Here is an 18,484-nt window from a genome sequence, read left to right as displayed (position 1 = left end):
TCTTTTAAAAATATCATAATATTTTAAAATATTAGAAACATTAAATTTAGAAAAGTACACATTGTAAACATCTTGAAATATTGAAACTTTTTATTATTTTTCTTTTAATTTTCAAGACATTTTAAAAGTTTAATAATGTTTAGGAAATAATTTTTGAAATAAAAAAAATAAAATTTAACGAAAAATGTTTAACGATTGTTTTGTTATAAAATAGAAAAAAGGTACAATCATATAAAACAATATTTTAAAATTTTAATAATCACAAAAATGTTAGCAGAAATTAAATTTTAAAAATAAATTTTAATTAATTAATTTAATTAAATTTTTTTATTTATACATAGTATAGTTACGTAAAAAATAACACCATTAACAAATAAGATTAAAGAAAATTGATGATGAAAACAAATTATTAGAAGACAAAATTTTTAATATTTATAAAAAAAACAATAAAAAATTTATATGTTACGAGAACATGATAATAAAACTTTATAATCAATATTCAAATAAATCTGAATTCATGCCTATAGCAAATTGTGGACTGTTTTTGACATATTGTTTTTCATGGCCATTTGATATTGCCATTATTCTTTTATTTGTGATAAGCCTAAAATGTTCCTTTTTAATTAATAAATGAAAACGATATTTCATTGCAATACAATAATATAAAAATATTGCTGTAAAAATTAATATAACTATTAATATGATTATAATAAATATATAATCTCTCCATAGCTTTTTATTATTATTTTTTCCATAAGTTAATTTATCAATAAATCCTTTTTTTAGGTGAGGTTCCCAATTTTCAGAACATTTTATTATATTACGTACAGAATACTCATTATATATATTTTCTAAGTTTGAAAATTTTGAAAATAATGTTTCAAAAAACATTTTATACTCATTTAAATTTTTAACAATATCTTCATCAGCAATATGAAAACAAACAGATGACTTGTAATTTTTTTCATTTCTAATTCTATTTTCTAAATATATTTTTGTTTTGTATTTATTTAATTTACTTAATTCCATCAAAATATTTTGTAATGCTTCATTAAAATCTTCTAGACGAAAACCAATTTTTGAAGCAGATGTATCAAAAACAAATTTCATCTTGTTTTTTATGTCAATAAAATGGATGTTTTTTCTAAATAAAGTTGTTTTGTTGAGATTCATATCATCTGATAAAGTAAATAATACTTTATAAATACCTTCGGGATATGTTATTATTTTGGGATCAACAATAATATCTCCTGACATTTCATTAATTCTAAAAATACGTTTATTTTTGTTGATATGAAGAATTTTGGCATTTGGTTCATAATTAGCAGGTGTTAAAGAAAATGATTGTATTGAAAAATGTTGATGTTTATGTAAATGATAATTCAATTTATCTTCATTATAATTAATTGGTAATTTGTCAAATTTAGTTGAAATATATTCTATTGTATCATTAAAAAGATAATTATTTGATATAACATTTTCAATTTTATTTTTTTCATCATCTTCAACTAACTTAATTCTTACCTTTATTTGATCTTTACGATTTTTATCAAAAGTTATCAAACTATTTTTAATTGTAAAATTATATTGTGATGCAAAAATACATAATTCAAAATTTTTTGGTAATATTTTTGATTGTTTATTATTTTTTATCTTATATTTAGTTCTTCTAATTTCACCTGTTAACATATCAAGTTGAAGTTTATTTGAATTTTTACCACAATGTTTTATAATATGATAATAAATTTTATTAAATGGTTCAAAATCTTTATCAATGGCTTGAACTTTTCCCAAAATAATGGATGATTTATTGAATGTAAATAATTTATTTGTATAATCTTCCACAAAATATGGCAAATTATTATTTTCATTTTCAAGTTCAATAAAAACAAGTATTCTATCCATTTCCTCATTATTTTCATTATTTTTTACCTCAATAATAAGAGAATATTTTGATATTTTTTCATAATTTAATTCATAATTTAAAATTATTTTTCCATTGTTGTTTATTAAGAATGTCATGTCACTTTTGTTATTAACATTAAAAATGTCATATTTAATATTTGTTAAATCTAATGTATTACCCTTATACAATATTTCAACAGAATATATTTCTTTCTGAATTCCTAATGTTTCTGAAACTTTTATTACTTCACCATCTTTAGGACTAGTAATTTGAAGGTATTTTTTATCATCTAAAATTATTGTATCTGGATCAATTGTATTTATTGTAACACTAGCACTATCTTTAAAATTTTTATTTAATTTACTTAATACAATTATTCTCATTTCATACGGCATATCAATTGATATATTTTTTAATGATTTTCCTGTATATATTTTTCCATCATTTTTATCAATTTTAAAATAATCATCTGGTTGATCTTCAATATAAAAGTTAATATTTGTTCTATTAAGATAGTTACTATTTTTATTTATATAAAGTGTACCAACATATACATCTTTTGGCCAATTTTGAACAACTTTAAAATGATAATTTTTCTTTTCAATATAAGGTAATTGATTATTGTTACTTGTAAATTTAATTGTAAAAGCTTCTTTTCCAACATTATTTTCATTATCTTTAGCAATTAAAATTAATTTTAATGTCTTTGAATCATCATAGTCAAATATAGCATTTGAAACTGTATTAAGTGAATAAGTGTCGTCAAAATTCTTTTCAATGGTAAATTTAAAAGAATCGTCACCAATAATTTCTAATGAATGATCTAATTCACCATCTATGTCAATTATTGAAAAATTAAATATATTGTTATTTTCGGAAGTGCTTTTATCTATTTCATAAACTAAAGGATATTTGGCATTTAAAATTTTAATTATAGGTGAATTGTCTGGAATATTAATTACTTTGACATTTAGAATAATATGTAATGACACTGATTCATTTTGACTACATAATATTGGTACTTCAAGTTGTGGATTTTCTAAAGTATCATAATCAATTTGTTGAATTAATAAAATATCACCATTTGTAGTATCAACATGAAAATATTTATCATATCCATTTTCAATGAAACATTCATCAGGACCTTTTCCAGTTAATGGATTAAAAGAATATATATTTTCTATAACTTTTCCAACTGTTGTATTTTCTGGTAACTCAACATTTAAAAATAAGGCATCAGATAATTTCACGTTAGAAATTCTAAGTTGAGAATATTTTTTTATTTCATTTTGACGTTCACTTTCATTTACATAAACATGAATACCAACAAGTGCTTTTTCTAATGGAAAATCTTTTAAATACACTTTAAAATATAAACTTTTTAGTGAAGAAATATATTTTAAAGACACTTTAGCTTTGTTGTCATGAATAAAAATATAGTTTTTATTAATATTAATTTGTTTAACTTCTTCATTCCATCCAATTATTGAATCCTCATCAATAATTATTTTTGTATTTAAATTATCTGGAAGAAGATTTATATCAACAGTATCATTTTTTTGATTACTTCCAATAAATAATGAATAATATTTTTTTAAAAATGTTGGTTTAACATCAAGTCCATCAGTAACTTTTATTGTCAATGTTGTTGTTGCTACAATTTTATTACTTTCTTTATCAATTGCTCCAATAACAATATCATAATTACCATTATAAAATGTATTATTATTTGAAATAATTTTAACATCACCACCATATCTTTCAACAATTGCCCATCCAACATTTCCTTTTAATACATAAAAATCAACACTATCAATTGAGACACCTTCTAATTCTAAATGAATAATTTTTTCATCTTTTATGATATTTTTTGCAGAAATTTCAATATTATAAGTATCCTTTCGAAAATGTGCTTTATGAGTATTATCAATAACTTTAACAGGAACATTTTTAATAATACTCCTTTTTGATGGATATTTACCTCTAACAATAATTGATAATTCACTTCTACCTGAAGGTGGTATTGAAAGAAAAATTATTTGATATAATCCATCATCTTGTGCTTTTTGTATAGCAAAATGTTTAGAAATATCTCCTTTCAATAAAATTTCGTTACTCTCCATACCATCCTCATCGGTAATAGAAAATAAAAATTGATTCAACATTTTATCATTAGATATTTTTATATCTTTATTATACAATACTATTTTAGGATCCTTTTCATCTTCATTTATTACTTTAATATTTAATAATATAGGATTATTCTGTTTAACAAAAAGTAATAGTAATATTTCTTTATCTTCTTCATAATCTATACAATTTTGTTGTTTATTTTGACATATTAAAATTAACTTATTATCGATGATCTTAAATAAATAATCTTTTGTTTCATTAAACATAACAACAGATATATCCTCATTCTTAATATTATTTAAAATCATTAATTTACTTATTATAATTGTTCCATTTATACTATTTTCTAAAACACTTAAATTATATGCAAATTCTAATGTAGAATTTTTTATTTCTTCTATATTTTGTAACATAAATAAATTATTATTATTGTTATTTTGTAAATTAAAATCGTTCTTATTTGAAATTTTTTTTTCTACTTTATATATTTTTTCTCCATTAACAACATTTTCTTTATAATTATTTCTCTCATAATTTACATGACTACTATTTATATTGTTAAACAAAACAAACTTTTTACCTAATGAAATGTTATCTCCTGATTTATTAGTAACATTTTCTATTTTATTTCTTTTGTCTACATTAGTATAATTAAATTGTAATACTTTGTTAAGTACCACTTCATCATTATCCTTGAAATAGCTATTATCTTTTCTATCTATACTTTTTCTAGAAATTTCTTTATCATTTATATTTAAATTTTTAAATGGTATTAATATATCATCCATATGTTCTTTAGAATTTATTTCTTTTAAAATTTCAATACTTGTATATTTCTTTTCAATAGTTGGTAATGTTGTATTGTCATTATGTTTTGATTTATTTTTTATAAATGTTGATTGAAATATAATTTCACCAATTATTTCTGCTTCTCCTATCATATTTGATTGTTTAGCCTTAATAATACCTGTTATTGTTGTATTTTTATCATAACTTTCCTTTATTGTTAAATTATTTTTTGTAATAATATCAAAATTATATAATCCATCTTGTACATACTTAATATTTTCTATATCAAATATATCTTCATTACTTTGATTTTCAATCCAAATTTTTGGCATAGTTTTTTTATCATTTTGTAATGTAATTTTTCCTCGTGAAACAACACTTTTTTTTGTTGGTCCAGAAAAAAGCATAACATAATATTTTGATTGATCGAATTTTATAACATTATCTAAAATTTTATCTTCTAAAAATATTGAATCTTTATTTTTTTCTTCGTCATTTATTATAGTATCATTAAAAATATGATGTATTATCTTGATTACATTTTTTCCTTTTCTATATTCTTTAACAGTACCATTTAAATAGTGTAAAAATATTTTAACATTTATATAAGTAATATTTTCATTTTTTTTAAAATCTTTATTTGCTATAATTTTAAGAGTATCACCATCATTATCTTTATTCTTTTCTGTTTTACAAGTAATCATTTTTATTGGGAAACATTCAAATGTTATTTTATTTTGATTAAATGAATTTACCTTACTTTCAGTAATAATATCATTTTTTAATATAATTTGAGATATACCTATTTCTTCCATAAATATATCTGGTTCAAAAGTTATTATGTCGTTTTCAATATTCATTACTCCAGAAATATCTTCAATTTCATCATTATTATTTGATACATTAACATTATACATAAATGTTTTAATAGGTTCTTCTTTTAGCCGTACTTGGCATATTATTTGAATAATAAGTAGTCCTTTAATCAAAGTAAAAATGGTAAATACTTTTTTTAGGTGAAATAACATCGTTAAATGTAATTCAAATAACTTTATTAATAAAAATAAATTATATAAAAAAAAAAAAATAATTTATTTTGATAAATAATTTTCATCTTAATTTATCAAAATACCCAATTTGTTGCCCTAAATATCAAATTAGATCACAATTGTATATTTTAATTTTTTCCATTTAACCATAAAAAACATTCACTTTGATAACAATCAAATAATTTAATAAAACTTATATATATTACTTTATTTTGATCAATTAATAAATTTTCTTCAAATGATAAAAATAAATCTCTCTATACTACCCATTTTTTAAATAATATTCATACATAATTTTAAAATATAATGAAAAAAAAAATGTTTTTAAAAAAAAAAAACATTAGATATTTAATTGTTAAACAAAAACAGAGAAAAGAATGCATTTTATTGCACATTTTGTGTCATAATTTCAATTGATTGTTATAAAGATAGTGGTACAAAGATACAAGAAGAAACTTTCACATTATTAAACGCGCCTTTTTATTTCGTTATAGGAGTAATAAATAGAAAATTTTATACTATTAAAGTTTGTCACACTAATTATATATCCTCATCAATTTTTATAATACCTATAAAAATAAAACATTTATGACATTTTTTTAATTATATTTTTATAGATATTATATAATTTTAACAATTCTATACTTACATATTACTAGTTTCTTTTCTTTTTTTTTGAATTTTTAAATTCAATCATTTACTTAACATCAACAGTATTTAGTAAATTCTATCTCAACTTATTTTTATTCTTCATAAAAATGGTTAATAAAGTAAGTTTATTTTATAAATTTAGTAAATATATTATTTATTTTTTTTTTACAGATTTATTATTATCTTGATGATAATACTCCTTATGTATCAGAATTTGATAAACCACTGGATGAGATTACATTAGGTGATTTCAAAAGACATTTTAAACGTAAAGGCTACCGTTATTTTTATAAAAAAGAAGACGATGATATTCAAAAGTAGGTATATAATATAATTATTATAATATTTATATATAGACCAGTTAAAGTTGAATTATTTGATGATACAACTATATTATGCCCTTCTGGTAAAGGTCCAATTGAATTATTTCTTATACCATGTACAGAAAATGAACCTATGCCAATTCAGGATATGAGTCATGCAACATTAACAAGAAAAAATGTTCATAGATTTTCTGGTTATGGTAGTGATTACTGGAAAAAGTCATATAAACCACATCCAGATATACAAGGGACATACTTATCATCAATAACTGATATTGATAATTCTGGTGGTCAAAGAGTATCTATGGTTACAACAGATTATGATACTTCAATTGTATATAATAAATTAGGTAGAAAACTTCCTGTTGATCAATATACAACTGATAGTGAATTTACTTTTCAATCTGAGGATGATGATAATTATAGAAAAAAAAGACAACATAAGGGTGAATATCGTGAAAGAAAACCAAGGCAAAATAAAAGAAAAATAAAAACTGAATCAGTTGTTTCACCAACATTAAATAGTAGTTTAACATCTCATTCAACTCCATGTATTGATACTGTATATCTTAATTTAGCTGATCATTCATTTCTTGGAATGAAAGTTGTTGGAAATGATGGTGGTATATTTGTAAGTGACATTGATAGAGGTGGTGCAGCAGATTTTTGTGAAAATTTAGAAATTGGTGACCAAATTATACAAATTGATAATAAATCATTTGAAGATTTAACTGAAGAAGAAGCTGTAAATTTATTAAAATATTGTGTTAAAAAAAAGAAAAATATTAAAATGTATATATCAAAGAGAAAAAAAAGTTTTGGAAATGATACAACTAACTTTTTTGGTCTTGATTCAACAACATTACCAATTGATATATCATGTTGGGTAGAAACAGCTATCCAACGACAAATGAGAGGTATGGATAGAACATATATTGAAAAAGATATTGAAGATTATAATCAAACTTTTCAACAAGAAAATATTCCACCATCAATAAATGATTTTTCATGTATAAATACATCAATAAATGATGAAAATTCAACATCACAATTAACATGTTTTATGGATCCATCAATAATTATTCATCGAATGATAATGCCAAATAATGGTATTGAAATTAAAGATAGAGTTTGGTTAAAAATAACTGTTCCATCATGTATTATTGGTAAAGATCTAGTTTGTTGGTTAAAAAAAAATGTTCGTGGATTAGAAAATAAAAAAAAATCATATTCATATGCTGCTTGGTTATTGCATCAAGGACATATTAGACATATGATAGGCCAAAGAAAATTCACAGAACAAAGTTATTACATTTTTAATGAGTACTATGCAAAACGTATAGACATAAATGAAATGATTAAAAGTAAGAATGAGTCTAATACGGACATAACATATTGTCGGACATCATCTAGTAATACACAAGGGAAAAATGAAAATGACTTTAAAAATTGTCATAGTCGCAATAACTTTTCTTCTGCCATCACAAATACAAGTGACTCAAAAGAAAAAACTATTAATTCATCAAATTCAGAAACAAAAAAATTAGGAAAATGCTCAACTGAAATACCAGTCGTATGTTTTAAAAATTAATTTTTGTTAGATATTTTAACATTATAGAATAATGATTATGCTTCAATGCTCGATATGGATGAGACAGATAATACTTTTCATGACAATTTGTATCAAGTTGTCCCAGATTATAAAACAAATGTAGATCATATTGATAAACAGCAACACCTAGTTTCATCCTCATATGAAGGAACAAAATTTAAAGTTTAATAGCAACAAATGGAAAATAAGTCAATAAAATAACATTAATTTTGTTCTTTATTTTATTTTTTTTTTCTTAAAAAAAATTAATTTTAATAAAATATAACCTTATACCAATTGAAAGAAATACTTTTTGGAAGTTTTTTTTTTGTTTTGTTTTGTTTCTATCATCTTATATAATTGTCTTTTAATAAATAGTATATATGCAATTTTTCTTTTTACCCTACTATAACATTATATTTAAGCTTACTAAATATAGCAGTATACATACTGGGTAGAATTTATATTCATGATATTGATGTGTCTGTTTGTACATATTCTCAAAATTATTAGCATAATATTCTTTTAATTTTATTTTTCTTTGCATTCTGTTAATTTAAAATATAAATATTTTTTTTATATTGCATTTTTTTAATTTTTTTTTTCTATTATTAAACAATTGTTTTTTGATTTATAAAATATTTTATAAAGAAAAATACTTATATTATGGAACTTGTTGAAATAATTGAAAAACCACGAGTAAGTAATGTATTTTTAAAAGAAGGCCCAAGAAGACCACAAATAGGATCTGTTGCATTAATAGGACATCATTTTATTTTTATTCCTAGTGAATGTCGTAAGAAAGAAAAAAAATATATTTTACCAGAAGATGATGAATTATGGTTACTTCATCGTGCTATTGATAAAGTTGAGATAAAAAAATTTAAATATCGTAAAAATAATGGTCCTATAGAGATCGGTGGTTATTTATATTTAAAATGTAAAAATTTTCTTATTGTTGTTTTTCAATTTTTTAACTATGATGATTGTGCATCTATTGGAAGAAATATTGAAACATTATCTAACATTACAGGATTTACATTAGATTATCCATTTTATTATCAATGCCCTTTTAAACCACTTGATAATGGTTGGACATCATTTTCTGTTGATGAACAATATGCAAAATTAATACTTCAAAATGGACAAAGATGGCGAATTAGTTCTGTTAATGAAAATTATACAGTTTGCCCAACATATCCTGAAAAAATTATAGTTCCAGTTGGTAATGGTGATGATTATATTAAAATTTCAGCAACATTTCGTGCTGAATGTCGATTTCCAATATTAGCATATTATCATCCATCAACAAATGCTTCTATTATTAGATGTGGTCAACCATTAGTTGGACCAACAAATAGACGATGTAAAGAGGATGAGGTTATTGTTAATTCATTTCTTGCACCAAACCAAAAAGGTATTATATATGATACAAGACCTAAAACGATAACATTTTTTGCACAAGGTCTCGGGGGAGGAACAGAATCAAAATCTAATTATCCACGATGGAGATATGTGAATGGAAAATTACCAAAAATAAAAGAAATTCATGATGCATTAACAAAAACTATTAATTGTAAGTTTATTTATCTTTTTTTTTTATTTACTATTTATATATAATCAATTTTAGTATGTAATAATACTAACATAGGAATAGATAAATGGTTTAAACAACTTCGTTCAGCAAGATGGTTAGAGATTGTATTAGAAAGTCTTACAGCTGCGGCAACTGTTGCTCAAATAGTAGACTGTGAATGCATGCCTGTTATGGTACATGGTGGTGATGGTTTAGATACAACACTTTTAGTTACCTCAGTCGCAATATTATTATTAGATACTGATTCTAGAACAATAAGAGGATTTGAAGCATTAATAGAACATGAATGGATTATGGCTGGGCATCCATTTTCAATACGATGTGCTCATTCAGCATATAATACTGGAAATATTACAGGAAAATATGAATCACCTGTATTTTTGTTATTCTTAGATTGTGTATGGCAAATAATGAGACAATATCCTGCATCATTTGAATTTAATGAAGATTTTTTACTTGTTATATTTGAACATGCTTATGCCTCTGAATTTGGTTCCTTTTTAGGTAATTGTGAAAGAGAAAAAAAAATAAATAGAGTTAAAGAATTAACAACTTCATTATGGAGTTATATTAATCATCCTGATATATTAGTAAATTATGTTTCTCCATCTTATGAACCTAATACTGAAACATTATGGCCTTCTGTTGCACCACAAGTAATTGTTTTTTGGGACCGTTTATTTAAAAGATGGCGACTTGATTGGAAACAAATTGATCAAATACAACAAATAGTTAAAAAAGTTAAAAACACAAAATTAGCATTAAATTGTGAAAAAAATGATAATTTAAATAATGCATAATGTTTACTCAAAAAAAAAAAATTACATATTAAATATATTAGAATATATTTGTTTTTTCTTCTTGTAATGAATATAAGCAAATGAAAAACATTTTTAATTATGTCTGCTTAAATTATTTTTTTATTTCTTTTACAAGTAAAAATTAAATTTTTTTTACACACAAAAATTTATTTTAAGGAATAAAAAATTGATCATGATGACAATATTAACTTTATTTTTTTTTAAAAAACAAACTAATTAATCATAGTAAACATTTTAAGATTTCAATGTAAATCGGCAACCATTAATGTTCGGGGAATGATATCATCAGGTAAGAATTTGAAGATTATCTGCTAAAATAAATTAAATTAAAATATTTTGCATATATAATTAGTTAAAAATTTTACCTTTTAAAAATACTAAAAAAATATAACCAAAAATTGTTACACTTTAACTTTTGACAATAAAGAGTAATGAAATTTTTTTTTTTAAATATTTAATTTCTTATAAAAAAAAATATTACATTTATTACTAATTTAATTGGTTTCTACATAATTCATATCTAGAATAAGAATTCTAAAAATAAATTTTAAATTAAAAAAAAAAGTTAATAATAAACTTGCACTCATTAAAGTAAGTATTTTATTTATATCATTAGTATACTGGAGCATGCATTTTCCACTAATGTATGTTTCAAGTTCATTATTAACATTATTATTTTCTTTTTTTATTTCTATATCTTCATGATTTTTACTTGATCTTTTTCCCCATCCATCAGAAAACGTCATCTGCCCATATGAAGATGAAATAATGACTGTTAAAAGTAAAATATATAGGTATAATAAATTGAATGTACCAATAGATTTCATTTTTAGTCTTTAAAAAAATATTTTTTAATTTAATATTATAAAAATAGATAAATAATATGTAAAAAAAATAGATAAGCTATAGGTGAAACAATAACAAAACTATTTTTTATCACAATATATAAAGGTAAAATATATAAAAAAAAATAAAATAAAAAGACAAATTTATATGTTCTTTGATATTTAAAGTTTTATAATCCACAATGTTGACATCCTTTTTATACTAACTTGAAAGGGGCCTGCCTTTTTGATTATTGCATATCATTTATTAATAAATTTAAAGATGGAAACAAAAACTTTAACTATGCAAGTTATTGAAAATTTTATGTTAATTTTTAAAATATAATTATTTTTATGATAAAATGACGAAATTTTTTGGATAAGTTACCATTTACATAATTTAATTTTTGTTTTATCTTAATAAAACATAGAAAATTAATATTCTAGGTGTATATTTAAAAATTTAGGATTCCTTAATTAACATTAAATAAGGAAATATTTTTGTTTTTATATTACAAAATACAAATTGTTGAATATAAATTAGTATTACTTTTATTAAGTTTAAAGTAAAATAATTTGACAAACAAAAATAAGAATGTTGGAAATTTAAATATTATTAAGAGAAACTTCGTTTATGAAAAATATTTTGTAAAAAAAAAATGTTAGAATAATTTAAAAGAAATAATTATAAGAAAAATTAATGTTTATAAATTGTAGTAAAATAAATAAAATTTATTTATATAACATAAAAAAATACATCATAGGTGAATTTATTATTAAAAAATATTAGTTAAAAAAAAAAGTTTTAAAAAAAAAGACAATAAATTAAAATATAATTCATAAGATTTATTTATAATATTATGTATAAATATATAAATATTTCGTATATCAAAATAATTTAAAATTTAAATAAAAAGCTATGACATTAAATATATCATGGTCAAAAAATAGCTATTAATAACATTATATTTATCATTATATAACTAATAATTCATCAATTGTCATGGTTAAAAATATGAATTAGGAATATTTCATTGTAAACCGTGATTTATATGATGTTCCTGGTAGAATGACCAAATATCTAAGTTTTCAATTTTTTCAAATGGTTTTAATACATCATGAAATGTTTTATCAAAAACAATATTATGGAATTTTGATGAATCATTTATTATACTTTCTATATACTTCCAAATAGACCTATCATATATTTCATTTTCTAAATTATGTTCAGGTATCTTCTCTTCAATAGATATTCTTTCAAATTCTGAATCTAATAAAAAGTTTGGAAAGTATCCTGACATAGAATGATAAGCCAAAAAACTAAAATAATAGTCATTCATTTCAAATGCTGTTGGAAATTGAATTAATAATTGATGGAGAACATCTAAGAATAATAAAAACATTGGTGCAACACCACTTTGTCTTGATGAAGCACTATGATTTAAACGATATGAAAATCTATGACCTAGTGATAACCATTCTTTTTCAATAAGTAATCTAAAACCTTCAAATGTTCTATAAAATGGATCTAATAGTACTTGAACGATAGATGATATTTGTGATGTTGCATCACTACCATCTTCTATACATAAAGCAATAGATATATTACATTCATTTATCAATTCAGAGATGCTTGATGATATATTAATTAAATTTGATATATGATTCAACCATTCAGAATCATTAATTTTTGATAAATAATTTAAATGTAAATTATAAAGTGTATCAGATAAATTTGTTGTACTAGAAATTGTATTTGTGCATTGAATATTACTACTCCCATTTTGACTTTGTGTCATAATCTTTAAAAATTTTTTAAAAGATAACTTGACGTCATGAGTAGTTGGGTAATTAATTGAAAAGAATTCAAAATTTTTATGTAATTTAAAAACTTTAGATTGCTGACGTTCACCTAATATAAAAAATGAATGTTTAAATGGAACCAATGTACAAGTGTTATCTCCATTAAAATATTGCATTTTATTTAAATGACTAGGTGAAGATGTTTGTGAATTTTTAATAGTTTGACCATTTATAATTGATGGAACTTTATCATTTAATAAATTTTTACTACTTGTTTTTTTTCCTGTTGACATTTTAATAAAATTTGTTGCATGTTTTGTAAAATTTGCGTAACCCATAATACCTTTTGAATGTTTAACAGTTTTAACAGATGTATTTAATTGATTTGAAGATGATATCAATTCATTTGAAGTATTTGAAAGATAAGAAGGTAATGTTGCATTTGATGTATCTGATTGACCACAATATGACATTTTCATAAGTGTATGAAAATAATCAAATAAAGCATCTATACTCGAAGTATTGGAAGTAGATGTTAAAGTTGAAAAAGATTGTCCTGAATGCCTTGATTCTATATCATCGTCATTTCCTTCAATTATCACATGACCATTTGTATCAATAGCACGATTTTTTGAATTTAAAACATTACTAAAAAAATTAGAACTTTTTGCTATTTTAGAAACAACATTAAAAGATGTAATATTTGAACCTCTAGCTAAAAATACACCTTTTTGATTTTTCCATGTAATAACAGGAAATCTATTTGATTTAAAATTTTTAGCAACTTTTGATATTGTATATCCTGAAAAATTAGAAGGAATACAAAAAAATGCAGGATAACTTTTAGTTATTTCATAATTAGAATTAAAAAAACTAATTTCAAAACTTCGAGAAATGTTATTTGAAAAAAGTCTTTCATAATCTTTAATATAATGATATAATATTCCATAATCTGCCATATCAAAATAACTTTTAAATTGTTCTCTTATTGTAGAATTAAATTCACCATTTTCATTATAACTATCATTAAATACACTAGTTGATGGAAGATTTCCTCTACCAATAAAAAAATTTTTTTCTGTTAAACTAGTTGATGATGATCGTTCACTATGAAGTGTACTTTGTATACTTGGTTTACGTTTTTCTAAACCAGCAATTTTTCTAGTTCCTTTAACAATATTTTTTCGTAAATGTTTAAAATTATTTAATTTTGTTTTACTATTAGTATTTTTATTTTCTTGTATAATATATTGAATAACTGATTGATAAGCAAATAATGATTTAATTGTTTCAATATTCCATCTAATATTATTTAATTTTTGAAGAAATCTATCAACAATTTCTTTTCCTTCACTTTCCTGAAAAGCTATTCTAATAATATTAAAAGAATTTGATGTTATAACTATTCCTGTATGAAGTTTATTTGCTATTTTTGGTGGAATATTAGAATTGATTGCTTCATTATAAATACTTTCTTCTGTCAATATTTTTTCACTTGAAATTGACATTATTGGAATACAACATTCAACAACTTCACCATATCTAAGCGGATTACAACTATAACCTTTAAAAATAATACGATAATTAGTTAAAAATAGACCACCATCTGCAGGTAATGCGATTAAGTTATCGTCAAAAGTATTATTTTTAAAGTCAAAAGATGATGAAAAAAATCGATGATCATTAAATAAGTATATTCTAAGTCCATCACTTAATTTTACCTCATTCTTTAATAATGTAGGTTCAAAACTTTTCATTTCTAATGATGTAGTTATTCTTTTACTTTCATTATAAACTTGTTCTAAATTTTCAATATGTAATGCAACAAATGATGGAATATCTTGCTCAAGTTTATCTATATTTGATTGTGGTAAGTTAACCATAGAACAAATTCTATCAATCATACATGTAATCCATTTTATTATATGACTTTCATTAGTATCTTTATTTTGATAAATACTTTCAGTACTTGAATAAGTACTTATTGTACTTTCAATTCCTTCACTATTATCATTATCATTATGAATTATTTTTTCATTTTTACACAATTTTTCTTGTTGCGATATATTTAATGGAACTATCATGTATGTCATTAAATTTATATAATGTTTTGCCTGCCCGTAAATTATTGCCTCCTCCTCATTTTTTAATTTTTCAATTTCTATATCTGTAAGCTTTAAATTACGTTTAATTCTACTTGCCATTACATCCATTGCTGTAGGTTTTTCAAAAAGATTCCATGTATCTAAACAGTTATGTAATGAAAACGGACATGCAAATTCAGTTTCATCATATTTTAAATTATCAGGAGGATTAACAGTTGTTTCCATTTCTTTAGATATATAAAATCTTCTTAATTGTTGATGAACATCATGAAAAAATGCAATTTCCCAAAATTTTTGATTCTTCCAAACATCATGGTTTTGTAAACAAGTGTAGGCAAATTGATGAATACCTGATGATAATTTTCTACAATAAATATTTCCTAAATATAAAATGGCATAAGCAATACCATGTTCATCATCATTTCCTTCATATTTTAAGGCTACATTTAAAAGTTTCATTATTAAATCAAATTGTTGTGATGTCATTGTAGCTTTATTAATAGGTTGTAAATTTATCCATAATAATTGACATAATGATACTCTTGTAGAAATACTTCGTAAAGATAATTCAACTGTACACATTAATTTTCTAGCTTCAGATAATTTATCATCAAATATATATTGTAAACATATTTTTAATACTTCTAATTTTCTCGAATTTGCATCTTTAGTTTCATCAAAAATTTTTAATTCACACTTTTGAGGTACTAATTCTTTATGACTATAGTCACTATGATATAATTCGCGTTTTTTTTGATGTTCTAAATTTTTTGATATTTCTTTATTTAAAATATCATCGTTTATTTCAATAGTGTCATAAACTTCTTTTTTAAAATAAGGACAAGTTACTAATGATGCATATGAAGAAGATAATTCTTCAAAACCATGTGTTGATAATTTAAGATAGATACAATTTAATTCTTTCAGTAATATTTCATTATTTATAATTTCATTTTTTGATGGTGCTTGAATTTCAGTTAAAAGTATGTCAAATAAATCTATTACTCTATAAGGAATTCCTCTTTCATTAATAAATCTTTGAAACATCGGTGATACTACTAAATCATGCATAAATTTAGAATCATCTAATTGTCTTATTCCAAGAAATGCTGTTTTATGAAAAGTAACTAATGGTGTATCATAAAATCTTGATAATTGTAAACAGCTTCTATAACCATATAATATATCAAGAAAAAATTTTAAAAAACAAGCACGTATTTTAATTTCTAATCCTTTTGGTCCTATTAATTGTGGTACAGCTTCTTGAAGGGCATCATCTGCATACTGTAATGTTGGTGACCATGTAAATTCTAACATTAGTTTTAATTTAGTATAATATGGTTCAGGAATTTGTTTATTTGATGTTGTCATATCCGTAATAATTTGACCATCATCTAAATTAACTAGACAATAATCTTGAATATCAATTACATGTTCAATTAAAGATGAATGTAATCCAACAATGTATGGTGTTGGACTTTCAAGTACTGTTAATGCAACTTTTGGTAAAACAGGTATATATGGATAACTATAGTTAAATGGATATAACAATGTTTTTAATGCAAAACATGCATCACTTAATCTGTTCAAAGACTTAGAATGAAATATAATACGTTTTTCATTTAATACATTAATAAAAACTTCTAAAACATTGTGAATTGTACCTAAATTTGATATAAATGTATATATACGTTTTCCAGTATCAGGCCATGATAAAGATTTTGGAACACGAAAAGATAAATCAATTCCACCTAATGATAATTTTAAATTTGATTGTTTCCCAAAATGAACAATATTATCTGATAATAATGCTGCAATTGTTTGTTCTATATTAATTGAATTTTCACATAATCCTTTATATATATGATTTAAAAAATTCTAAAAAAAAAAAATAATATTAAGTAAAATAAATTTCATTAATCTTACTCTAAAAAAATCAAAATTAGGTATTCTTGATAATACGACATAAATTTTTGGCTTTAATAACAATGTACTTTGTTTTGATAAATTTATATTTAATATTTGTGACAATTTATTATCTTTTAGTTTTTCTTGTGTTACAAGACAACATGCATATTGACTATTTCCCATTACATCAGTCAAAGTACAGACAAAAAAAGTTGGTTTAGTCTTTTCAATTGTATAATTTCGAGAAAATGGGAGAGAAAACTATAAATTATTTAAAATTAAATTATCTATTTGCGTATTAACACATACATTTTCTAAGCCGCTTGGATATTGAACATCAGGCCAATCAAAATCTGGAAACCTTCTTTCAATACCTCTAAAATTATCTTCTGTGGAGTAATCTATAATAAATATATATATATATTTAATAATAATATTATATATAATAAAATATTAAGCAAACCTAGCAATAGTTCATCATAACTTATTATTACAAAGTAATCAGCTAAACGGCAAGTATCTTTCATGACAAATAATTGTTATACAATCTATTGACCAATAAAACATAAAATAATAAAAAATAAATTAAATATATATAAAATTATGTTAATACGAATATTTGTCATGTAATAAAATTTTATAAAAAATCTATTTTCATCAAACAAAAAACGCCAAAATCTTAAAGTGATATAATAAAACATAATTGGTAAAATGCCTATATTATATATATATTTAACACAACCTAAATAATTATTTTAAAATATGAATCATTATTTAATTAATATATTACATTGGTATAATACTAATCGAATATATTTAATATCAATAAAAAAGAATATACTAATTTGTTTGATAAAAAATGAAGTGATAATCTATAATAATGTTTAATAAATATAAAATGAATAAACTAACAAAATATTAAGAATGTTATATAAAATATATTTTAACGTTTGATAATATGTTTATATAAGTAAAGAAAAAGAA

At 22.0% G+C, this 18,484-nt stretch overlaps 5 protein-coding genes across 5 annotated transcripts; 2 read left to right on the top strand and 3 right to left on the bottom strand.

Moving 5' to 3' along the window:
- Positions 1-492: 492 nt before the first annotated feature.
- Positions 493-5,745, bottom strand: SRAE_X000166100 (Cadherin domain and Cadherin-like domain-containing protein; the record flags this gene model as incomplete). The annotated part of the gene is made up of 1 exon (XM_024651485.1): positions 493-5,745. One exon carries the CDS (start codon positions 5,743-5,745, stop codon positions 493-495), a length of 5,253 nt encoding a protein of 1,750 aa, XP_024499129.1.
- An 890-nt stretch (positions 5,746-6,635) lies between these two features.
- SRAE_X000166000 (Segment polarity protein dishevelled) lies at positions 6,636-8,631 on the top strand (the record flags this gene model as incomplete). Its single annotated transcript, XM_024651474.1, has 5 exons — positions 6,636-6,647; positions 6,700-6,845; positions 6,885-7,375; positions 7,430-8,424; positions 8,470-8,631. 5 exons carry the CDS (start codon positions 6,636-6,638, stop codon positions 8,629-8,631), a joined length of 1,806 nt encoding a protein of 601 aa, XP_024499128.1.
- Positions 8,632-9,108: 477 nt separating this feature from the next.
- SRAE_X000165900 (Myotubularin-like phosphatase domain-containing protein) lies at positions 9,109-10,839 on the top strand (the record flags this gene model as incomplete). Its single annotated transcript, XM_024651462.1, has 2 exons — positions 9,109-10,018; positions 10,073-10,839. 2 exons carry the CDS (start codon positions 9,109-9,111, stop codon positions 10,837-10,839), a joined length of 1,677 nt encoding a protein of 558 aa, XP_024499127.1.
- A 306-nt stretch (positions 10,840-11,145) lies between these two features.
- On the bottom strand, positions 11,146-11,606 carry SRAE_X000165800 (Hypothetical protein; the record flags this gene model as incomplete). Its single annotated transcript, XM_024651451.1, has 4 exons — positions 11,146-11,171; positions 11,226-11,266; positions 11,351-11,394; positions 11,442-11,606. The coding sequence occupies 4 exons, from the start codon at positions 11,604-11,606 to the stop codon at positions 11,146-11,148; spliced, it is 276 nt and encodes a 91-aa protein (XP_024499126.1).
- A 1,109-nt stretch (positions 11,607-12,715) lies between these two features.
- Positions 12,716-18,027, bottom strand: SRAE_X000165700 (Myotubularin-related protein 5; the record flags this gene model as incomplete). The annotated part of the gene is made up of 4 exons (XM_024651440.1): positions 12,716-17,470; positions 17,519-17,761; positions 17,810-17,901; positions 17,964-18,027. 4 exons carry the CDS (start codon positions 18,025-18,027, stop codon positions 12,716-12,718), a joined length of 5,154 nt encoding a protein of 1,717 aa, XP_024499125.1.
- Positions 18,028-18,484: the final 457 nt, after the last annotated feature.

This window comes from Strongyloides ratti, scaffold srae_chrx_scaffold0000002 (genome assembly GCF_001040885.1).
Source record: "Strongyloides ratti genome assembly S_ratti_ED321, scaffold srae_chrx_scaffold0000002".
NCBI classification, from domain to species: domain Eukaryota; kingdom Metazoa; phylum Nematoda; class Chromadorea; order Rhabditida; family Strongyloididae; genus Strongyloides; species Strongyloides ratti.
The sequence above is the reverse complement of the archived record's forward strand: the minus strand, read 5'-3'. Positions and strand labels throughout refer to the sequence as shown.